The sequence below is a fragment of the Alosa sapidissima genome, chromosome 10 (assembly GCF_018492685.1).
Source record: "Alosa sapidissima isolate fAloSap1 chromosome 10, fAloSap1.pri, whole genome shotgun sequence".
Taxonomy (NCBI): domain Eukaryota; kingdom Metazoa; phylum Chordata; class Actinopteri; order Clupeiformes; family Clupeidae; genus Alosa; species Alosa sapidissima.
The window spans coordinates 7,783,449-7,807,590 of record NC_055966.1 but is presented as its reverse complement, the minus strand read 5'-3'; the positions used below and the strand labels follow the sequence as shown (position 1 = coordinate 7,807,590).

Genomic DNA, 24,142 nt, shown 5'->3' with positions numbered 1-24,142 from the left:
TTCACCATACCTAGAGATTGGCATGGTTTTTATTTTGATTTGCATTGAGCTCAATGAGCATAAAAATAAAACCATTCACAAAGAAAATTGGTGTCCTAAAGGTTGGATATTTCCTCATTTTTTTACTTAATGCATTAAGATAAATTTCCAAAAGATGATTTTATATTCCTCTTTTTAGTCAACTTTAGCAGATGTGTCAATAATTCTGGAGGGTACTGTATAAGCTATTATGCTGCAAAAAGGTAACCTAATTTGACCTTAAAGGTCACTTTGCAAAAGATATTTTGTTCTCTGGCGGGACCTAAACTATTTTATTCAACTTTGTTATGGTCAACGCTGATTTCTGTATGAAAAGAGCTTTAATTTGATACCATACATGATGGGTTTATGTTAATGTCTATTTAGATTATTTTCTATGATCAAAAAAGTGGTGTGGCAGGTGATGCCATTTTAAAGAAAATGCTCAAGGGTGCCGGAGCGGCACCCGTCAGATTCTGAAAGGACACCCCCGATTTATGCAAAAAACATTGCATTCGTACCTTATGTCACACTTATGCCCACTTTCCACAATGTTCTACCTGACTATATGGGAAAATAACATGGGGATTTTGAATTATAGCACCTATTAAACTCTCGCAGGGGCATCTCAGGAGGAAGGATTGCAAAGAGAGATGTCTCTTCATTGTTAGATCAAGTCGTTTTGGCACTCCCACTTCAGTACCCTCTCTCAGTGTGTTTTGTTTTACTAAATTGTGCGGTCATTTTACTAAATTGTGTGCTCATTTTATTAAATTTAAGTAGGGATTTCTGTATAGGGAAGTGTGCGCATACTCTGAAAGTTTACTGATTCAGCAGTATTTAACTCTTTTACTAGAATAAAGGTATGCATTGTATTCAATGGATGGTTGTTTAATGATTTTTCTCCAAAGTCATAACCAAAGTCAATTTTCAGCAGACTTCATTGCCTTCATTGCCTTTCTACTCTCTTTAACCAAGATGGCTTCAGCTCTGTTGGAGCACCTCTTGTGCCCCGTGTGCTTGTCTGAGTTCAGCGATCCCGTTAGCCTGCGTTGTCAGCACACCTTCTGCAGGGAGTGCATCAAAGCTCACCTGGCAGCCAGTGGTGGCTCTGGCCAGTGCCCTGAGTGCAGGCAGCCCTTCACACGGAAACACATCAAAGCCAACCGCACGCTAAGCAACTGCAGACCTGTAGAGGAGAAGGCACAATGCTGCAAGGTCAGCTGCAAACACACACACATACACTCAGTAGATAGACAGACAGACAGACACACACACACACACACATATGTAAGGGATAATGTATAGAACGGCGGTCATTATTGGGAAAATAAGTCCCGACAGGGCGAACCGGACCCCGACGCGCAGCGGAGGGGTCTTGTTCCGCCCTGAAGGGTTGTGCCTTCTCCTTTAAAGAGAGCAGTTTATAGAAAATAATCTAAATTAGCAGACCACCGAACGTTGGGAAGGTCCATTCAAGTGAATGGAGCATTCTGCAGCATTATGAAGAGCCGTGTAATAAACATACACATACACTCAGTAGATAGACAGACTAGTAGATAGACAGACAGACAGATACACATACACACATGCACTGACTCAGTAGATAGACAGACTGACAGACACACACACACACACACACACACACATACACTCAGTAGATAGAGAGACAGGCAGACAAACACACATATATACATACACACACACACACACACACACACATATACAATTGCTTGAAAAAGAATTTACAGTAAACAGTGTTGCAGTGTTAAACTTACACCTGTTCTGTTTTCTAGGCTATGTTGCGTGGAGCGGTGTCCTTCCTGTCTGAAGAGATCGTTAACCTGGACTACATGATCAGATTGCAGACGGCTGAGATACAAAAAACTAAGGTTTTTAGAAATGGCACTATAGTGCTTGAAAGTACTGCATGGGTCATTCCGTGTCAAATCAGATAAGGTTGTTGCTGCACTGTCTCAGATTTTGTTCAAACCTTGTCTATGTCAAGAATGGGTTCCAAAATCAAGTAAATCAAATCATATTTCTGTTCAGATCCTATGTCTTCATATTATTTTCAGCCCCAGAAATTCCCTCATTTTACAGGCTGTAAATCACATTGTCTGGTAAGCAATGTATGGGCAGTAATATATTACATTACATTACATTACATTTGGCTGACGCTTTTTAACCAAAGCGACTAACAACATGGTAAACAGTAAGTTTTAGAACAATTCTCACAATTTTAGGACAGTTTAAAAAAAACATTAGAGTACAGTAAGAGTAAGTGCGTCGGTGAAAATTATTGTTATTATTATTAATGAAAAGTATTATTCATAAGCGGCCCAAACTTTGTAGGGTGGAAGAAAAACATGTTCCCAGTATGACTGAACCATTAAAAGTTTGTACGGCATTCTCATTGACTTTCTACAAGGCCCTAGATTTGGAAGGGTAGTATAAACTTGTTTTTGTACGCATTTGTTATCAATCATTATTTTCTATATATACTATATTTCATTAATGTTGTACCAATAGTTGAGCTCTTGAAGATTTTAAGGATTAAACAAGGGGAGGTTGTGTTTTTCGGTCATTTTCATACAGTAGTATTAAATTGGTATGTGGGGTAGCTAGTTTGTTTGTAAACGTTCCAATTTTCCAGTTTTGTCCTAAGACTCATTGTTAAAATCTCGGTTCTGAATACAAATTATATTAGTATCAAGCCCTTGAGTGCGTCTCTGTTCTTTCTACTGTGACACTCAACTTTTAGAGCACCAGGCAAAACATCATAAACTTAAGGCGCAGACACCGATTCGCCATTGTTACACTACTATTTTTGCCATGACGAGATTAAACTCGACATGTCGACTTTAAAGTCAGGTAGCTTTGCCGACGAACTACATATGAATAAAATAGCTGGTTACACTTTACTTGACAGTATCGACATAAGAGTGACATGACACTGTCATGAATGTGTCATAAACAAGTCATAAACATTTATGACATGTTATTAAGTGACATTCGTTTTTTTTATAACAAGTTAAGGTTAGGGTTAGGTTTAGGGTTAGGATTATGATTAGAGGTTAGGATTAGGTTTAGGGTTCATGTGTCATGACAGTGTCATGTGTTCATGACATTGTCATGTCACTCTTATGTCGATACTATCAAGTAAAGTGTTACCAAATAGTCTACCTCATGTGATTCTCGAAAAGCAGCACGGCCATCATTATGTTAAACGAGCACAACAAATCAGTGCAGGAAACATGGGCTTGTACGTCATCTTTTTTCAGATGGTTCCACAACACACTACTGACAAACCGTCCATATTAGTCCGATACGGCTGCAGAGCAAAATGAGTTCGGGGTCTCCAGCGGATCCAAATTGCTCCACTTCGGAGACATTGTTACGATGGTCGAATGTGGATGGGAGGGTGAATCGTAACAAAAATGTGTCGTATACATTTGTATCCGACATAATGTAGACGTAGCCTAAAGCTGTTCCTGCTCTACCCCAGGAGACGTCCAGAGAGTGGTCAGTGAGGATATCGGCTGAGTTTGAGCAACTGCACCAGCTCCTGAGAGAGAAGGAGCAGGAGGTGAAGACACGCTTGCAGCAGGAAGAGAAGAGGGTGCTGGAGCCCATGCAGAAGAACCTGTCCAAGATTACACAAATCTCCACCAAGAACAGAAACACTGAGGGGACGCTTAGGTCAGGTCTGAATATCGGTCAGCCCGACACCTTCCTTCAGGTGAGATTGCATGATGATGAACTTGGCTTTTCATCAGATTCTGAATGTACTTTAAAGAGAGCAGTTTATAGATAACTGATTCATTCATAAATATGAGGTGTGTATGCATACATCTCTCTCTCTCTTTCTGTGTGTGTGTGTATGTGTGCAGTGGTGGACCACAGTAGGACGCAACATGGTTGAGAAGATGATGGATCATGATGGGGCAGTTGCTGAAGAAACTGGCAGCACAACTCGTCTTAGGTATACTCATACAAGTGTATAGGCACAGTCTTTTAGCTTTGCTCCTAAAAGCTATAGAAGAATACAGCTGAGCCAATGGCCTTTATTCTGTCCGCTTGTCTCTCTCAGGTTCTCAGCCGAACTGGCAGGATTAAATGTGTCTCGTGACTTCATCTCTCTGGGGCCATATGAGACACATCTCTCCTTCCTTGTGTGGAGAGACATACTTAGAAACATTCAACCAGGTGAGGGGGTGGCACAGAGGAACCACCTGAATGATACATGCCATTTCATGTGATGGGTATAATACATACACTAGCATTCAAAGGTTTGGGGTCCCTTAGAAATTTCTATTACACTCCATTATAGACAGAATACCAGCTGAGATCAGTTGCATTGTTTTTTTAATCAGGGCAGCAGTTTTCAGATTACATTATGTGCTTACTTTTTTTATTTAACCTTTATTTTACCAGGAATAATCCCATTGAGATTCAGAATCTCTTTTTCAAGGGAGTCCTGGCCAAGACAGCAGCATATTAGTTCCATATTAAAATATACAGTGAAAAACAGACAACATAAAACAGAAAAAGACAGTATGCAATTTAACATAATCTCAACATGATCACCATTTGCGCTCAGTAACAGCACATGTTCATTTACAGAACTTACAGAATTGCAAAAGGGTTCTCCAATGTTTTCTCAGTTAGCCTTTTAAAATGATATCAGATTAGTAAACAGAATGTGCCTTTGGAACATTGGATGAATGGTTGCTGATAATGGGCACCTGTATACAGTACATACTGTATGTAGATATTGTATTAAAGATCAGCCATTTCTTTCTACAACAGTCATTTACAACATTAATGATGAAAACAACTTCATGGTCACTTCCTCCAACAGTACCCCCTGATGAAGTTATCTCTCTGTGGGATAAGGCCTATGCTGTGGTGACCAATAGTGGTCATTCCATCCAGAGGACGGGCAAGAGGGGTCTGTTTGGCTGGTACCAGGACTACAGGCCCCTGGCCAAGGGCCGGTCTGTCCACCAACAGGGCCGGCACTACTTTGAGGTGGAGATGGGCAGGAAGCTGGACTGGGGCGTGGGGGTGTGTACAGAGTTTCCACCTGGCAAGCTGCAGGAGATGGTAATGTTGTACCGAAAACATGACAGCGGCTACAGTGTGACAGTTCAGGGTCAGGAGTTCACCCTGAACCTGCTGCATCAGCCGTGGCGGATAGGCTTGTATCTGGACTGTGATGAAGGCCGGGTGGCGTTCTATGATGCCGACAGCCTGGTGCAGGTGTACACTGCAGCGTGTGATAAAGGTGTGCCCCTCTCTCTGTGCCTCTCTCCTGGAGCACGTCTGGATGGGGCAGACTGCCATGCCCTCACTGTGTGCTGCTATCTTTCTCCCCCACAGTCCCCCACTGATCTGGAAGTTTACCTGAATTTGGTGCAAATCATTGCGTCTTCTTTAGAGAGATTTCTTCGGATGATCTTTGGATGACTGGGAGAGCAAGTCATGTAATCGGAAATCAGTGGAAGCTGTGCCTCTGTGGTTGTAATTTAGCAGGGCAGATCAGAACGTTGGAAATGCAAACACACACACACACACACACACATTTTAACATGTACATGTTTGCCGTTAAAACAATAATTCAAAGTTCCAATCAACTGTGTTGCGTTTTGTGTCCACTCTGGTATCTACGGGGCTCCCGTAACACAGTTGACGTCGCTACTCCTGTGTATGTGTAATGTGTGTGCGTGTGCTTGTAACTTAGGGCTGTGAGGCTCTCACAGCGCAAAAAGAGGAAGCACCTTTCAGTGTATGTGTCTGATGCGAGGGCCCCTTTTCGACAGGTTTGTCTTGACTGAGAGGCTCTCTCTATCTGAATCAAAACCCCTAATCTGGGGTTTGGGGCTAACAAGGGTGGACTGTCTCAGAGTCTCTCTCTATCTCTGAGTCCCTGTTCCCTGTTGATTTGTCATTCTGAGTAGAAAGAGGTCAAAAGTTCCTTGCTACAGACATTTGTTTGCCCATCCAGGGCTAAGAGCAAGTTAACTATTCCGTCATAGGGAAAATATTTAGCCAAATTTAAAGTTTTTCTTCTTGATTTAAGCAATTATATGACTAAAAAATATTTTATTTGCAAATTATGAGTCTTTCTACAACTGGAAATATAGCAAACTTGCCTGGACAAAGATCATATTTATCTTACCCCCACACACAGTGAGGAGAATGGTATGAAAGGCAAAAAATTCCATAAGGGTCACCGTTGGATAGTTACAGAAAAAAATAGCATCTTGGGGTCACCAAGTCTCAAGATTATAGACCGGGAAGGCCTCTAAAGAGGCCAGGGAAAAGCCTTTCTTGTCACTTAAGTACATATGTCATGTGTCTAGAGTTGCTAAATGCTACTGGAATTTTTCCTGGAATCATGTTCTGTGGTCAACAATGACTCAAAGTAGGTTTGGTGTACATAGAAGAACGACTATATTGAAAAGATCTGCATACTGATGGTGTATGACGGTCTGTGACATTGTGACCCTGTTATTCCAAAGCCCCTAGGAATCTCTTTAGAGTGCATGGGATCAGGAACTTCACATTTTTCTTATTTGAATTTAAATCACAATCTGTCTCTGCCAAGACACTAAAATTGGGTCATGATTGGATCGTCCTGCTGGTCAGTGAACCAAAACATGTTCAGATCAACAGAAAAATGTTTTAATGAACACAAAATCTAACTTTTGCCATGGCCATCTCAGTCTCCAGATCTGAACTCCATCAGAAACTACTGGGATGATTTGTTGTCCTCAACTTTACCAGGGGTACCAAATGAATATGGAGGGCGATGTAAATGTGTCAAAAAACATACAAAGGGAATACAAAATCTCCCCTTTTTACAGTGCATCCATATAAAAAATACATTTAACACTGTCTCTGAATTAGGAATGGTTGGTTTATTTTACACTGCTGTAAACATTAAATTTTTCTGTTTATTCAAAATATCAACTGTTTCAATAGCTATCTGCTTTTGTCACATAATTAGTGGTTTCATATTTTATATATTTTTATTATATTTTTTATGTTTTAGGTTTTAGAACTTGAGGTTTCATTTCTGATATGCTGTGTGTAAGCATGTATAAATAAGGGGTGGGGGGTCCATGAATTTGGTTGAATGCAAAGAAAATGTAAGCATTGTAGAAATGTATTAATTGACTGCATACTGTGTGTAAACAACATGTATGGTTAATGGTATGGCCACAGAGGACAGATATTCTGTATTTGTATTTAGAGTTTTTTGAAAATGTGAATACAGTTTGGATAAATGAATGTTAACAATTGTAAAAAGCTGTTATGATATATTTTGTGAGAGCCTGTGCCATAAATGTTAATTAAATGGCTTTTGCTATGAAGTCTTGCTATTAACTGGGTGCGCAAGGTGATTTGCTATTAGACAATGTGCGTGCCTTACAGGAAGATTATAACTGTGTTGGTCACAAACTAGCAAAGACATGTTGCATCCCATCTGGTGCCATGGTGCGCCACACACAACCTAAGATAGGGCCCAATGTATTCCATAGTGTGATACATATTCACTGAATACTATTTTTGAAGAATATCCATCCATCCTCATGGTAACAACACCCATCTAAAAGCCTTCCTTATCACCAGAACACAGACAGAACTTCCATTCTTTTGCACACTCATTCTTTACGAGAGTTGTGGGAGTTTGTATTGCTTGTGATCAATGAATGAAGTGCATAAATGTTTGCTGATCTGAAGTATCAAAATTCATGACTAAAGAATTAGCTGTTCAATGATACTATTTCATTTTGAGCCATTCTAATCATAATACTTACCCTATCAATGTCGTGAGCTAGATAGATGGATACTTTATTGATCCCCAGGGGAAATTCAAGAAATTCAATACAAGCTACATGCACATAGATCAGACATACAAGACGGAAAAAGGTTTAAAAATATTTATTAGTATCAGAGACAAAGCACATTACATTTTGACCTTGAACTAGTGTGACATGCCGGCTCAATGCATGAAACATGAATGGGGAGACCACACGCTGATTCCGTAATAATAAAGATCATTTATTAAATAAAGGTAAATTTAACAGAGACTAAATGATAACGTGGTGTAGTGCAAGTCAGTATAATGGAAGGAAACCAAAAGTGTCATGCAAAATCAGTCTAGGGGTTTAACAGCCAAAAGACAACGAAAGCCAAATGCCAGGAGGAGGAAGCCGTCCTCGCTGTTGTGGATGCAGGCGATTTATAATCCTGCCAATCAGGTACACCTGAGCACCAACACCTACTCAACAGGAACAGAGAAAGAGGGGTAGAGAGCACAGGCACACCAAACAGGGCGGGGTCTAAGACCTGCCAATATCCGTCACACTAGATCCACCTCATGATAATGACAAATGCTGCTGCGTAGATAAAGGACAGACCGGCTGGAGTTACAGCAAAGTAACATTAGACCAAAGCCATATGACACAGCCCTGTCAAAGACCCAGACGAAATGATGGTGTTTTAACCACTGCATTAGAAATTGATTTGTGGAAATTACAGATAGGACATTGGTTTTCTTGCAATGAAGACAGGCAGTCAGCTATAACATAGAAAAAAGAACTCAAACTAGCTGGAAACACAGAGCTTTTGGATTAAGTGGTCTACTTGCTACCTGAAAAGGATTAAGTGGTCTACTTGGGGCAGCCGTGGCCTACTGGTTAGGGCTTCGGACTTGTAACCGGAGGGTTGCCGGTTTAAACCCCGACCAGTAGGCACAGCTGAAGTGCCCTTGAGCAAGGCACCTAACCCCTCACTGCTCCCCGAGCGCCGCTGTTGTTGCAGGCAGCTCACTGCGCAGGGATTAGTGTGTGCTTCACCTCACTGTGTGTTCACTGTGTGCTGAGTGTGTTTCACTAATTCACGGATTGGGATAAATGCAGAGACCAAATTTCCCTCACGGGATCAAAATATATACTACTATACTTGCTTAAGTGGTCTATCAATAATACAAGTTGCTCTGTTATGTCTAACATTTTTAGTCAAGCAAGAAAGCTAGCTAGAAAGTTTGCTTTGCTTTTCAACTATGGTTGTTTCCTACAGGCTTTCGTATGATGTTAGCCATCTTCCTGACGTAGTGCAAAGAGCAGAACTTGGTACAAAAAGCACTAGCAATTTTAAATAAGCCATTTCACCATTATAAAATAAGCAGCGATTAAATGACCTACATTCTGCTTATAGTTTGTGTGTAACTCTGAATGCTGGCTTGGAAATACTCCTGTGTATTCTTTACAGGCTGAAAGACAATGATGAAGGACTTTGGGATGAAGTAACTGAACATGATGCCATACAAACAGCTCAGCTCAACCACAATCTTCACCACCTGCACATACTTGGTGTGGGACATCAGGTCAGCTGTGATAAAGATGGCCCAGCTCAGACAAAACAACAACATGCTGAAAGTGATGGCTTTGGCCTCATTGTAGTTCTTGGGCAGGTCTGTTCCCATGTAGGAGAAGCAGAAACAAAGCCCACTGAGGATCAACATGAGACCAATAGGTAAAGATGAGATGACTATATTATTTGCATTACATTTGAGGACAATCTGGTCTTTGAATGATGTGTCCTCTTTTGGCAAAGGGGGACTTGTGGCCATTGACAGGGTACAGAGCAGGAGCTGGAGGAGAGAGAGGGCAGCTACCACCAACCACTGGCCATTGTGCTTCACCCACCATGCGTGCGCTTTGGGCAGGTGGGCGGCCATCTTGAAGATGCAAATGATCTGGAAGGAGCGGACGAACAGGCAGGACAGGCACACGGTGTAGAAGAAGGCATATACTAAGTTCCTAACAATGCAGCTAAAGGTTGACAACTCGCTGAAGTAGAAGAAGATGCTGATGGCAGAAGCGGCGAGGCAGCCCAGCATCAGGAAGCACATGCTGCCCCCTGCTGACCGCACTACAGGCGTGGAGCGGTGCATGACAAACAGCATGGCCACCCCCAGACACAGGAGCATGAAGGAGGATGCAAAGACCATGAGGACAATGGAGTAGCTATCAGAGAAGTGGAGGTATTCCACGGAACGTGTCTGGCATGACGTGCTTCCAGCCTCAGACCACTCATACTTGTCACAGTTCAGGCATGAATACAGGTTAGCTAGAAGAAGAGATAGGATGCAGAGTCAGGAAACTGAAACTTCAGGTTAAGTAGTCTTATTTTGAGGCATGTAAGTTTTTTGTAATTTAATAAATAAATAAATAAAATGAAAAACAGGCCATTTATTTAAAAACAGGCCAAATAGAAACAATCTGCAACTGTAATTATCTCATGCGTGTGTCTGTTGTCTGCGAATAAGCAGGACGGAGGTCCAGGGTTCAAATCCTGGACAAGCCCCCAATTATGTTTTTTGTCATTTTTTGCAAATTTTTTGTGCGCACGTGTGAGTAAATGCATGCCTGTGTGTGTGCGTATGCATGCATGTGTACTGTGTGTGTGTGTGTGTGTGTGTGTGTGCGTGTGTCTATGTGTGTATGTGTTTATGTGCACACGTGTGGGTGCGTTCGTGCGTGTGTGTGCATGCGTGTGCGTGCTTGTGTGTGTGTGTGCCTGTGTGTGTGTGTGTATGTGTGTGTGCATAGCTGATATGGCCCCCCATGAACGGAAATCCACAAAACCTGACATGCATTCAGAGGGTGTCATAATGATCCTGCACTTCAAATTTCATGCAGTTTTAAACATGTCAGCCAAAGATACCTGTGATTCGTTGAACGCTTCGTTTTTGCTTTTGCTTTTTTAACTAGGTGGCGCTATACCTAAAATGAGTGGATATGGGATGGGTTGACATGGCCCCTTGAGACCAACATAAGAAAAAAAGTTGGTCATCCTAGGCCCTACGTTTCTCGAGATATTCACAGAAAACCGATGTGTGCTCATTCGTCTAATTAACCTATAACCAGGAACTACCTGCTATAGTGTACTGACAGGGAAAGTTCTGAAGGTACAGGGTATTGTAACCAGGGGGTCAGAATTTCGAGAGTTAGCTTCAGCCAGTTAGAATTATGGTTCGCCGCCACCATCTTTAAAAATGGTGTGCAATGTGTACTTTGGGCACATTTTCACATACTATGGCCAATTAGCTGACATATTACATAAATGTATTGATCTCTAGTAGGGACAATTCTGGTTAAAGCAGCAACACAAAGTTAATATCACAGAAAGAAGATATGCATGTGTGTAGGGTAATATAGGGTAAGCCCAACACGCTGTGCAATATGTGTAGGGTAAGTCCAGCAAGCTGTGAAAGCAAGTCCTGGTTGTGAAGCACACCATGCTACAACTTAGGCTCACATGTAACATTACATACAAAAAAGCATCACCATAGTCAACAAGTAAACATAACAGATAAATTGATTGATAGATTTGTACATGCAAGGTATACACGGATATGCACTATAGTATGTATACCTCCGTGCCCTGGTGTTAATAGCGTTGTTGGCTACGAACACCTGGCCATGTGTCTCTGCTATGCCATGCTATATACAGCCAGGTGTGAATAGCTATAGGCTAACCCCAGTGGGTACAAATAGCATGTATGGCTGTTACCACCTGTGCATATTGCATCTGCCATATATATGTTTGAGTGGGTGATTTACTGTACCTGTATGGTTGGCATAATGGTTACTGAGGCATTTCACACAAATAAAACAGCACTGATGAAGACCATTCTTCTGCCGCACATGCCCTGGTTTACACTCCACAGAGCAGTTAGAAAATGGCACCTTCAAAGCAGAAACACATTTCCATCTTTTGTGTGCAGCCATGTGTTATTGTCCTTATTATTATTATTATTATTATTACTACAGAGTTTGAGAAATAAAACAATTGGAGAATGGCAAAGACTAACTGTTATACCAAAGACTAGAATCTTTAGAAAAGACTGTACTGCCTCAAGAACACATTTTGCACTATAGTGAATAACCACCACGTATATGAGCAGCTGTTCCCAACATATGACTAAACTCACCACTCCACTGTCATGCCAGTGTAGATCTGTGTCAAAAATAGTCAGATTTGACACAGGATAGTTGCTGTACGTGCCAATCTGATGAATCTTCACAGAGTGATTACTGGTGTCCCAAAACAGAATAGAGTAGCTTGAATGTAGGTCCAAATTCTTGTCAAAAGATATGAAAAACTCTTTCAGGTGGAACTGCAAGCGTTTGATTTCTTGTAGAAGCTAGAATGGAATCAAACAAAGTTTGAACTGAGTGCAACGATTGAGCAAAAATGTATGCAGTGCAAGTTATGATTAGCTTTGTCTCCAAAGCACAGACTAGACACATAATGGCAATAACAAACTCTCTGGAAGGAAACATTGCACAGAGCCCACAGGAGCCTTTAGATCAGCAACAGAAGCACATGTTCACAAACATTTGTAAATAGTTTTTTTGTTTGCTGCCAAAGTTTGCGAACTTATGCAAATGATCTGAGGAAATATTGTACTGCATATAAATGAATGTTTTTGCCTCTGTTTGCCCAATTTGAGCACGCCAAAGGAGTAGGCACAGAGTCGGGAAGGAATGCTTGTTTTCCCAAGACCAAACTAGGAGACGGAGAGCAAGATGGGTCAGACAGAGAAGAGAGGGGGAAAAGAAAAGGCATTTTGGGGACTTTTTGCTCCTCTCAGGACAGGATGGTGGAGATTGAGAAAGGGCGAGTGGAAGAGCAGTAGATGTGGGTGGGATTGGGCCCCCATGGGGTCTTGGACCTTTATGTGGTCAAGTGGCTGCTGAACAACAGCCACCCCTAACTACAAACAGATTTCACGCTTAAGAAAAGTTTTTACATAGGTGGCTTACAGTGGAGCTCCACCAACACTAACACTAACGTATATTTAACATATATTATATTGAAATACATTTGGATGTTCTACTTTTAAAATGTCAGATGTTCTACATTGATTCAACAGATGCAATACTTTTCTTCAGAGGGTTTGACAAATATATATATATATATATAGTCCATAGATATACAGCAAAGCACACCTAGAACATGATGCTTCTTACCATGTAGGGGTAGACTGGGCAAATGTAGTTGCATCCTGAATGGTTGCACTGTAGAACATTGTGCAAAGCCATTGCCATGGTGTACACAGCAGAATAAATGGGGAAAGATAAGACAGGGTTTTCATTGATGACATCCTCTGGGCTGACTGAGGAACAGTTATCACAGGCCTGGTTGCAGAAGACTTCAACGCTGTGGACAGAATCGCCTCTGTGTTGTGACTGGTAAATGAACTCATCAAAGCCAGGTAGGGGAACAACTGTTGGTGTCACACCTATAATGGTGCCAATAGTTGCTATTCCTTGGAGTGTGAGCAAATAGTTGTTCATGGACCAGGAATCACTGGCAATCCAGACTTTATTGTGGACGCCAAGTTGTACTGAGGTGGTGATAATTTTCTCAGCAAAGACTGACCCAATGAAAAGGATAATGACATTAATCTTGAGTGTGTCTATCCTATGAAATGTTGTGTTCAACTTTGATTTGTCAGTGAGTAGCTCTTTGTAACCCAGGCAGATGCCTGTGTTTTTAATCAGTTCAACAAACAGTTGAAAGCCATTGTTACTATACTCAGAATTGGAGGCAATAAACGCCACCCAGTCCCAACCAAAATACTTGATGATGTGAATGATGAGTTCAATCTGACTTTTGTTGTTAGGCATGGTCCTTATGAGGGATGGATATGTCACTTTATCACTGAGGGTAGAACTGGTGGCCCCATAACTGACCTTCAAGGAAAACCAAAAGACTGGATTTTAGATACAGTTTTAGTAGTTCACAGTTTAGGAAAACACTTAATTATGAAAAGAGACTTCAGAGGAAACATCTAAATGAAGAAATATTCTGTAGTTTTGGCAGAAAGCATAAATAAAATTTTTTTAAAAATCTTTACCATCGGAATCAGATCCATCATGAACATTGGAGCCAGATTGATAGTTTCAGTGCTAGTGAAGGCACCAATGAAGCCTATAACTTGAGACTGGTAGTGGTTATACATCTGCTTGAGTTTTACAGAGCCATTAACAGAGAATAACTGGAGGATGTCTGGCAAATTGTGAGTGTCAGTGCAGTGATCAAATATATGGTAACCAAGGGTTACGTTAGGCAGGAGGGTACTGGAGTTGTTGATCTCCTCAACAGCAAACCTCATTACCTGCAGCCCCCGATAGCCTTCCAAGAACATAGGCTTTCTGTTAAAAAAGGCGAGAGAAGTGAAATTAAGTATTTTGTGAAATTAATTTGCAAGTTGGTACAAAATTGGCTCTGATGAATTGTCTGGTATGCTAATGTTTTTATATAAAAAATACTTATAATAACTTGTATTTTAATGTTTTTATATATAAAATACTTATAATAACTTGTATTTTAGGTGAAAGGATAGAGCCAGGGGAGAATCAAGGCTACACTCAAAGATAACCTCCATACTACACAAGCATTCACAGGCAGAGGCTTCACAGGCATTTAATCTGTGAATCCTTTCTACTCACCCCAGGCAGTTGGTCACAACTTCAGGCCGTCTTGTCTGAGCTGGGTCTGGTGTGTAGTGAACAGGGAAGAGGCCTCCGATCAGGTAGTCACCATCAAGGCTGAACTCAGACGCCTGGGAAAGGTAGTCCAAGAGAGGAGGGTTGGAGAGAGAGAACAGAAGGATGGAGAGGGTGGCCAGCTGCATTGTCCCTTCACTGATGAGCTGCTGACAGAGGACTTTCTGAACGTCTCATGAGTTACAAGCCTCATGTGTCTCTGGCTTTCCCATGCAAGTGCCAGCGTAGTTCTGCCAGAAATACTTCACTCATCGTCACTCATTCATTCATTACTCCTGACCAATCACCAGTCTACATTGGCCTTAATAATGACTCTGCTCATGCACCTGCCCTGTTGCCTTCCGGTCGCTGATTTTCGATGTTGCCACCCTCCCTCCCTAACCACCACCAGGTGGGCCCTTGTCCAGCCGTCCAGGGGGTAGGCTCCGCCCCTGCCGTCTCGTTCAGGCAGGATCTGCCAGGGTCTGCACGCTCAGTGACCTGGACCTAGGACGGGGCCTATGCAAAGACTCTCATTGTTGCTTATTGTATTTATTCATTTGGTATTCATTCATTTTCTTATGTCTTTTGTAAATCCTTTGATGGATTAAAATATTTGTTAACTTCAGTAATATCTTCCTGAGTATTTCTGGGTGAACTGCATCAATTTGCATCAATTTGTTCAATGTCTCAATAAACAAATCTACCAGTCAGCCAGAACCTTTGCATATTTAGTCACCAGCCTTAACCACCGTAAACCACTTCCATCTCTTCTTTGTGCCAACGACAAAAATAAGATTTGCATGTTGAATGTGGACTCTAATTTGTCTTTGGATTGGGTTGGGTTGTGTTGACATTCAGTCTACTGTATGTTGTGGCACAATTGCTGAAACAAATAAAAAGTGGGCAGGCCAAAAGACACTGAGGTGCCCAGCCAATGGGAAGCACTGTATGTAGACTGCATGCAGTTACTAAATATAAATGTATATAAGATGCCCAGTCAAATTAATTTCCTTCTTCCTAATCTTAATATCTAACTTCACTCTCTATTTCTTTTTGTGTCTTTCTCTTGCTCACTCCCTATTTACATGTGGCTATCTATTTTGCATTCATTATTTTTTCTTTCCCCATTTTTTCTAGCCTTATCAAAGATACAGTATATTCTCAGATCATTCACAGCACACTCTGCTGAAGAAACAGCAGAATGCAGGGGTGCCATCAGTATTGCCAAATTTCTTGTCAAGCCCAATGTGTTGTAGTTATTATTTGATTACATTGTACTACAATCTTAAGGTACACTAACCAGTCATAAGGTAAATCATTGCTGTTTAGCCAGGTGAAAAAACATTTTAGCTGCTTTTACAATTGGGTGCATATGTTCCCATCACATGACTATGATTTGACAGGTGTAAAACAATGTAGCCTATTGTTAACAGGATAAAAAAAAGCCAAATAAATGGCATGATAAATGCCATTACATTTACAAGAAACTTGACAGTAAGTGACAATAAAAAAGTGTACAGAAATGAATATTAGAAACTCTGAGCAGTAATTTCACAGCCAGCCAAAAAAGTAGACTTAGACAAATGTGTCAGGAAGGCACATTTGACCACTGACAATTTAAGCTATGCTCTGTAGGCAGTGTTGTGCAAGTTCATACTTCAGCACTTTAGTCAGCGTAAACTGTGTATAAATGTGCTATAAAAATAAATGTTACCTACTTTACTTACTTACAAGAGCTAGCCTAGATCAAAGTTCAGATCATACAGATTTAAATGAATAAATTCACTTTCATAAATGCGCACTGTTAGTTCAAGTGTTCAAGTACTTCTTATACTTCTTTATACTCTGTTGTTTTAAATACACCCTCTTTATAATCAGCTGCCCATTACTACCATGCCTAACTGCTGTGGACATTCATCACAAACAAATGTTGTGTTTTTACAATGAACTACGCTACATCAACACAATATGAAGGGGTAGACTGGATATTGCTTTGGAATGATATAACAAAGCACTTTAGTTTGTAGGTCCATTTAAACCTGGCCACCTAGTCTACATTCACAGTTCACAGACTTATGCACAGAACGACTTCTAATTACCTTCAACTAGTGTTATTGAAAATGAAGTCTATAGTTTGGTGAAAGGCTATTGATGTTCAGTTTAACATTGAATCAAAATGACGCCTCTCCCTTTTCTTCTCAAATAACATTATAGGCCCTACACCTTTCTTCTTATAACATTGTGGCCTAACTGTTGAATGACCTATGGCACTATGTCAAGAAGTGTCTGCTAAATGTAATGTAATGTAATGTAATGTTTTTATACTGCGCCAGGATATATTGTGTAGGCCACATCATTATTTGCATAAGCACACACACAGAGATCTAGGATTAGTTTGTATTACAAATGCAGAGCTATAGATTTCGCCTCAAAGGCGACATTTTATTTATCAGCGCAATGCTGCACTATGCTATAAGTTGTTTATCCACCCCTCAGTATTTCGTGATGTCTACCAAGCATTCGATAGCTTCATCTCTTAGCACTGTCTCATGGTGATGTTTAGAAGGATAGCCTATCCCCCGAAATAGAAAGACAGGACAAACGCAAAATGAAGAGGAGGGAGAAAATGCCACTGCAGTCGACAAGGTGTTGGCTAACTAGATGTACCGCAGAGCGGTACAAAATATGACCGCCGCCCAGTCCAGCACATGTTTTCCACAAAAATAAGTCACGCTGAAAGGCATATACTGTATGATTCTAACTGTCTCACTGAATTGCATTATGCACACTCAATTCTCACTGGTATCTGCTAGACAACAAGTACCAAAACATGATTAGTTCATAGATTTCACATGTAAAATACATTTTGTACAACCCCACCCCCATCTTACCTGTTCATAATTCTGAGAAATTCTTTAATTGTGTGCATGTGTGCGTGTACATGTTTATGTTTATGTGTGTGTGTGGGTGGGTGGGTGGGTGTGTGTGCATGCATGTGCATGTGCTTGTGTGTTTTCCTGTTTATGTGCCTGTGTGTGTGCATGTGCATGCATGCGTATATATGTCTACTGTGTGAGTATGTGTCATACGTAGGATTACTGTGAATGTGTGTGTGCGTGTGTATCTGTTTATGCACATGTGTGCATATGGAATGGGTTTACATGACCCCTGGAGGCAAACATACGCAAAAAATTGGTCATCCTAGGCCCTACGGTTCTCAAGATATTCACAGAAAACTGTGTCTGCCCTACCCTCCTTTCGGGGGGTCCAGTCCAGTGGGGGGGCTACAGATCAAAACGAAAAACAATGGTTCCATGCTATCCATGTGGGGTTACATGCCCACCAAGTTGCGTGTACCCTGGTCTTTCAGTGTCCCGGGAATCCTTGTTGGTGTATGGTCACTAAATGTACACATAAATTATTTTATTGTAAGGCCCCCCATGAACGAAAGTCCACGGAACTTGGCATGCATTCGGAGGGTGTCATAATGATCCTACACTTTCAATGCAGGTGCAGTTTTGACCATGTCAGCCAGAGATATTGTGGTGAAAACACCTAATGTTTTGCTTTTTAATTTTTAACTAGGTGGCGCTATACATGAAATAAGTGGTAATGGGATAGGTTGACATGCCCCCTTAAGACCAACATACAAAAAAAAGATGGAGCTCCTAGGCCCTATGGTTCTCGAGATATTCACAGAAAACTGTCTCCGGCCACCTACAGGCCAGTTGGTGTATAGTAACATAAATTAATTTATTGTGTGGCCCCCCATGAACGGAATTCCACGAAACTTGGCATGCATTCAGAGGGTGTCATAATGATCCTACACTTCCAATTTCGTGCAGTTTTGACTATGTTAGGTCACAGATACCTGCGATTACAACACCTCATTTTTACTTTTTTGTGTTTAACTAGGTGGCGCTATACATGAAATGAGTGGTTATGGAATGGGTTGACATGGCCCTTTGAGAACAACATACAAAAAAAAATGGTCCTCCTAAACCCTACGGTTCTCGAGATATTCACAGAAAACTGTGTCTGCCCTACCCTCCTTTCGGGGGGTCCAGTCCAGCGGGGGGGCTACAGATCAAAACGAAAAAAGGAGGTTCCATGCTATCCATGTGGGGTTACATGCCCACCAAGTTTCGTGTACCACGGTCTTACAGTGTCCCGGGAATCCTTGACGGAAATTTGGACATGCGATATCTGTTCGCTGCGCGGCGGTCATAATTATATGATATAGTAAGGTAGACAGGTGATGTGGTTAAAACAATGAAAATCATAGTCCTACCGTGGCTAATTTCAGTGAACTATAAACGGCAGAAATGTAAATCCAACGTCACGCAGCCTAGTAGTGCTCAGGCCGATAAGGAGGGTGGGGTGCAGACTGTTTATGAATGATTGCTTTTTCCCATATGCAGCGCTCAGATTACTGTTTCATCTTGTTTGTGGAAAATATCTCATGTCAACAATTTGACACAAAAGTATATTGATACATATCCTTGCGTATTTTTAAATGGGTAGGCTACAATATTGTTGCTTTTTAAGTGAGTATACGGCTTAGTCCCATGGACAGCCCCTTGGCCCTGGTGCATTTTGGGGATGGCCAATACTAAATTCAATCATTCTAAATTCTAAATCAACACTAAATTCTATCCCATTGAATATTGTCAAAGATGCCATCCCAATAACTTTTACAACGAGGTGTGACAGGGTGAAGTAGGCTACTGTCTTAACCATTTATTGTTACATTTTCTATCTTATGTTAATACCATTCAGTAAAATATCTGTCTGTAGAGTTGATTGCTCAGGAGTTCTAGAACCTAGCAATCTCAAAAAACCATCAGGCAGTGCAGCAAAGACTATACTGTAGGCCTATTCTCTGGGATGTATTGGGATAGCAAATTAGAAAATCATAGTCAGATATTGGCCATTTACATTGATTAATTGAGAAGTAAAAATAATGTTGTTGTTTACCCACTTTTCATTAAATATTGATTTATTCTTATATCTGACAAGTTAATGAAATGTAGTATTGCCGGGGCAGTAGCCTAGGCTACTGGTAATACCGGTGACGACGACCATGAGCCTGCTACAACGCACCGTCACGTGATACCTCTGTTGACGTGTCAAAACGAGTCCAGTCGGCTATCGCGGAGTGTCCTAAACGAACGCAACGCAGCTCACAGAAACTTCAAAATAAACTTGACGTCTTGTTAATTTCTGCCAGTAGGCTAATTTTAATTCACCTGACCTGAACAAAGGATGTCACAAAGTTAACGTTTGGAAAGCCAGCAGAAGTTGAGCAGACAAAGAGAAGGGAAGGTGAGAAATGTTCTGTAGGCCTAATGGTTGAATACAATAAAGATGCAATAGGGCTACCAATGAGATGCTAACCTGTAATGAAAATGTTTTGTTGAAATTCAGTGGAGATGCAGTTAGCTAACCTGCATTGAAAACGAAGCTATATCAATGTTATATAGGATGGATAATTAATGTGGTGAAGGATATTATGGCCCAAATATGATCTATTGTCAAATTATATCAATTATTGGTTAGTAATTTAGAGACTTGTTGTTTTAAGAAATCCAACACAGGAGACAGGAGATAGAAATCAGGCAGTTGAGAATTACAGTAAGAGGAGAACAGAGGGAAATGATGGGTGAAGGGCCCAATAGCCTATGTTTTTGATGTATGAAACATTTTTATATACCTGTTTACATTCGTTCTTCACGGACATCTGGTTCCTGTATGAATCATCTTTTTTTGGCTTTAGGTGTGAAAAGTGTGTGCATTGACATGGCTTCAGCTCTGTTGGAGCACCTCTTGTGCCCCGTGTGCTTGTCTGAGTTCAGCGATCCCGTTAGCCTGCGTTGTCAGCACACCTTCTGCAGGGAGTGCATCAAAGCTCACCTGGCAACCAGTGGTGGCTCTGGCCAGTGCCCTGAGTGCAGGCAGCCCTTCACACGGAAACACATCAAAGCCAACCGCACGCTGAGCAACGTGGTCACGGCTGCCAAAGATCAGCTACTGGTGCAGAAGACGCTGGAGGAGACGCTCAACAGCTTACTGGTGGAGACAGAGGCCCAGAAGGCCCAGAAGGCCCAGAAGAAGCAGGAAGCAGCCGAGCTGACGTGTCCCCAACACCAGGAGAAGCTGAAGCTCTTCTGTGAGACGGACCATCAGCTGGTGTGTGTGGTCTGCAGGGATGGAAGCAACCACGAGGGACACAAGTGCAAACCTGTGCAGGAGAAGGCACAAAGCTGCAAGGTCGGCTGGAAACACACACACACACACACACACACACACACACAGACACACACACACACACACAAAGAATTTAAACTGTACATTCTGTTGCCGTGTTGAACCTACATCTGTTCTGTTTTCTAGAGTATGTTGCGTGAAGCAGTAGCCTTCCTGTCTGAAGAGATCGTTAACCTGGACTACATGATCAGATGGCAGACTGCTGAGATCCAAAAAACTAAGGTTTTTATAAAGGCTACTATAGTATTTGAAACTGCTGCATGCATAATTAGATAGTTAACACTAAACAAAAACACATCAAAGACAGGAATTCACCAATAAAAGTATGTGTAACGTGTAAATGTAAATGTCTTGACTTCAGGGAAAATATTGAGTCTTGCAGGATGTGTTTTCCTCAATGAATAGTCTTCATTTGATCACTTTTATTAATAATGATGCCACTCTGTAGTGTAAGATGATATTAGAAAGCACACATGTTGTCACTGCTCTACCCCAGGACACCTCTAGAGAGTGGTCAGTGTGGATATCGGCTGAGTTTGAGCAACTGCACCAGCTCCTGAGAGAGAAGGAGCAGGAGGTGAAGACACACTTGCAGCAGGAAGAGAAGAGGGTGCTGGAGCCCATGCAGAAGAACCTGTCCAAGATGACACAAATCTCCACCAAGGACAGAAACACTGAGGGGACGCTCAGGTCAGCTCTGAATATCGGTCAGCACGACGCCTTCCTTCAGGTGAGATTGCATGATGACCTGGCTTGGCTTTTCATCAGATCCTGAATGTGATTCATTCATAAATATGAGGTGTGTATGCATACATCTGTGTGTGTGTGTGTGTGTACGTGCGCAGTGGTGGACCACAGTAGGACGCAACATGGTTGAGGAGATGCTGGATCATGATGGGTCAGTTGCTGAAGGCACTGGCAGCACAACTGATCTTAGGTATGTACTCATACAAGTGCATAGGCACAGTCTTTTAGCTTTGCTCCTAAAACCTATACAGCTGAGCCAATGGCCTTTATTCTGTCTGCTTATCTCTCTCAGGTTCTCATCCGAGCTGGCAGGATTGAATGTGTCTCGTGACTTCATCTCTCTGGGGCCATATGAGACACATCTCTCCTTCTTTGTGTGGAGAGACTTACTTAGAAACATTCAACCAGGTGAAGGGGGTGGCACAGAGGAACCACCTGAATAATACATGCCATTTAATGTGATGGGTATAATACATACATGTATTTATTATACTTTCGTTATGTACTATGTTTGTATATGTCTGTGTGTGTTTGTGTGTGTGTGTGTGTGTGTGTGTGTGTGTGTCAATGTTTGCATGGTCATGTGCGTACTCAATTTAATATTATTTATATGGAATAGGTTTACTCACTCCATGGTCACTTCCTCCAACAGTACCCCATGGTGAAGTTATCTCTCTGTGGGATGAGGCCTATGCCGTGGTGACCAATAGTGGTCGTTCCATCGAGAGGACGAACAGGAGGGGTCTGTTTGGCCTGTACCAGGACTACAGGCCCCTGGCCAAGGGCCGGTCTGTCCACCAACAGGGCCGGCACTACTTTGAGGTGGAGATGGGCAGGAAGCTGGACTGGGGCGTGGGGGTGTGTAAGGAGTTTCCACCTGGCAAGCTGCAGGAGATGGTAATGTTGTACCGAAAGCATGGCAGCGGCTACAGTGTGACAGTTCAGGGTCAGGAGTCCACCCTGAACCTGCTGCATCAGCCGTGGCGGATAGGCGTGTATCTGGACTGTGATGAAGGCCGGGTGGCGTTCTATGATGCCGACAGCCTGGTGCAGGTGTACACTGCAGCGTGTGATAAAGGTGTGCCCCTCTCTCTGTGCCTCTCTCCTGGAGCCCATCTGGATGGGGCAGACTGCCATGCCCTCACTGTGTGCTGCTATCAGCCTACATCTCAAATTGACCCCCCCTGCTGGACACCCACAGGCTGCTGGGAAGAGCCATTCTGAGAATGACCAGAGTAGAGGGAGGTTGGGAGTGTGGAGATCATGGTGGTACATTTCTGAGAGTTTATTACTGCACACACACACCAACACACCCATGTGGACTAGATGACCAGATTTTATTTTCTCTGTCGTGGCCAAAGTAATGTTTTGATCTGTGTCAAGAGTAATGTGGGTCATATGATTGAACTTAATTAAAGTAATTGAAGTAAATTAAACTATCACACTATTTTTCCAGCACTTTTACTTTTAATTTCTTTTTTTTAAATTAGTGTTTTAAATTATTATTTTATGTTTACTTTATATATACTTAATTTTAACCACATCTTATTTATGTAAAGCACATGGAATTGCCTCTGTATGAAATGTGCTATATTTTTATATAGTGCCTTTCTCAAACCCAAGGTCGCTTTACATAGTAGGAGGCAGGGAAACACAATAACAAACAAACAAAACAATACAACAAAGACAAAGGCAGGGAAACACAATAACAAACAAACGAAACAATACAACAAAGACAAGTTATCTGTATGGAGCTATGTGTTGGGTGTTGAGGAGAAGTGATCATTAAGCAGAAAGGTCTTGAGATGTGCTTTGAAGAAAGGAAGAGAAGGACGATAAATATACTGTATGTGCCTCGCCTTGACTTCTATTTTACAGTCTGCCCTGCTTCAGATCAATTTCACTGCATCTTACCTTTACATATTAAACAGATTCTCTGCTTTCAACCACCAGAATCTAGTTATGCATAAATAAAGGCTCAAACTTTCTGTTTGATGCCACCTACTTACTGACTTCAAATGTATATTTGACGGCTGCCTCAAATTTAGCATTTGTCATGTTGCTTACCCACAGCTGAGACCTTGGTCTTGAAATCTCAGCTAAAGATAGATTCTTCCCATTTAACTGCACATTGCACTCTAATGTAATTTAATATGACCTTAGGTTTTATGCATTTTAAGTTTTTTTTCATGTTGCAAACATTGGTCTATAAAATGAATACAATTGAATCATGAAGTGGTGTGGGTGAGTCTTTCTGCTCAGCTCTATTGAGTAGATAGTGGATGTGTGAATGTTTAGCTTCCATGTAAATATTCCCATGCGTGTCTCACTGCACTGACATATTAGGAAGGAACAGCGACTAAAGCAGCCATGCCATTCAAGTCAACTCTCATATGGGTCAGGTCAGGTGTGTGTCTATGTGTGTGTGTGTGTGTGTGAACATATCTGATACCACTCAGCAAACCTGTCTCGATGCCAAAATTTCCCTCACGGGATCAAAAGAGTATATATACTTCTATAGAATGTTGGTT

At 41.6% G+C, this 24,142-nt stretch overlaps 2 protein-coding genes across 6 annotated transcripts; one reads left to right on the top strand and one right to left on the bottom strand.

Annotated features, from left to right (window-relative positions):
- The first annotated feature begins 183 nt into the window (after positions 1–183).
- Positions 184–23,066, top strand: trim109 (tripartite motif containing 109). 3 transcript variants are annotated; one of them, XM_042106022.1, is made up of 7 exons: positions 982–1,157; positions 20,558–20,867; positions 20,991–21,086; positions 21,361–21,594; positions 21,710–21,801; positions 21,904–22,019; positions 22,264–23,066. In XM_042106022.1, the coding sequence occupies exons 1-7, from the start codon at positions 997–999 to the stop codon at positions 22,833–22,835; spliced, it is 1,581 nt and encodes a 526-aa protein (XP_041961956.1). In that variant the 5' UTR covers positions 982–996; the 3' UTR covers positions 22,836–23,066. The 3 variants fall into 3 exon arrangements, with proteins under 3 accessions (XP_041961958.1, XP_041961956.1, XP_041961957.1); XM_042106023.1 differs by lacking the exon at positions 982–1,157 and adding an exon at positions 19,641–19,922 and having other exon boundaries at positions 20,374–20,867; XM_042106024.1 differs by lacking the exons at positions 20,558–20,867; positions 20,991–21,086; positions 21,361–21,594; ... (1 more) ...; positions 21,904–22,019; positions 22,264–23,066 and adding exons at positions 1,815–1,910; positions 3,527–3,760; positions 3,912–4,003; positions 4,112–4,227; positions 4,883–7,413 and having other exon boundaries at positions 184–1,236.
- LOC121720122 (taste receptor type 1 member 1-like) lies at positions 8,895–18,924 on the bottom strand. Of its 3 annotated transcripts, XM_042106005.1 has the most exons (7): positions 18,889–18,924; positions 14,559–15,113; positions 13,964–14,261; positions 13,074–13,799; positions 12,032–12,244; positions 11,666–11,786; positions 8,895–10,164 (listed from the first exon to the last, which is right to left on the bottom strand). In XM_042106005.1, exons 2-7 carry the CDS (start codon positions 14,741–14,743, stop codon positions 9,233–9,235), a joined length of 2,475 nt encoding a protein of 824 aa, XP_041961939.1. In that variant the 5' UTR covers positions 14,744–15,113; positions 18,889–18,924; the 3' UTR covers positions 8,895–9,232. The 3 variants fall into 3 exon arrangements, with proteins under 3 accessions (XP_041961939.1, XP_041961938.1, XP_041961940.1); XM_042106004.1 differs by lacking the exon at positions 18,889–18,924 and having other exon boundaries at positions 14,559–15,185; XM_042106006.1 differs by lacking the exon at positions 18,889–18,924 and having other exon boundaries at positions 14,225–14,261; positions 14,559–15,185.
- Positions 23,067–24,142: the final 1,076 nt, after the last annotated feature.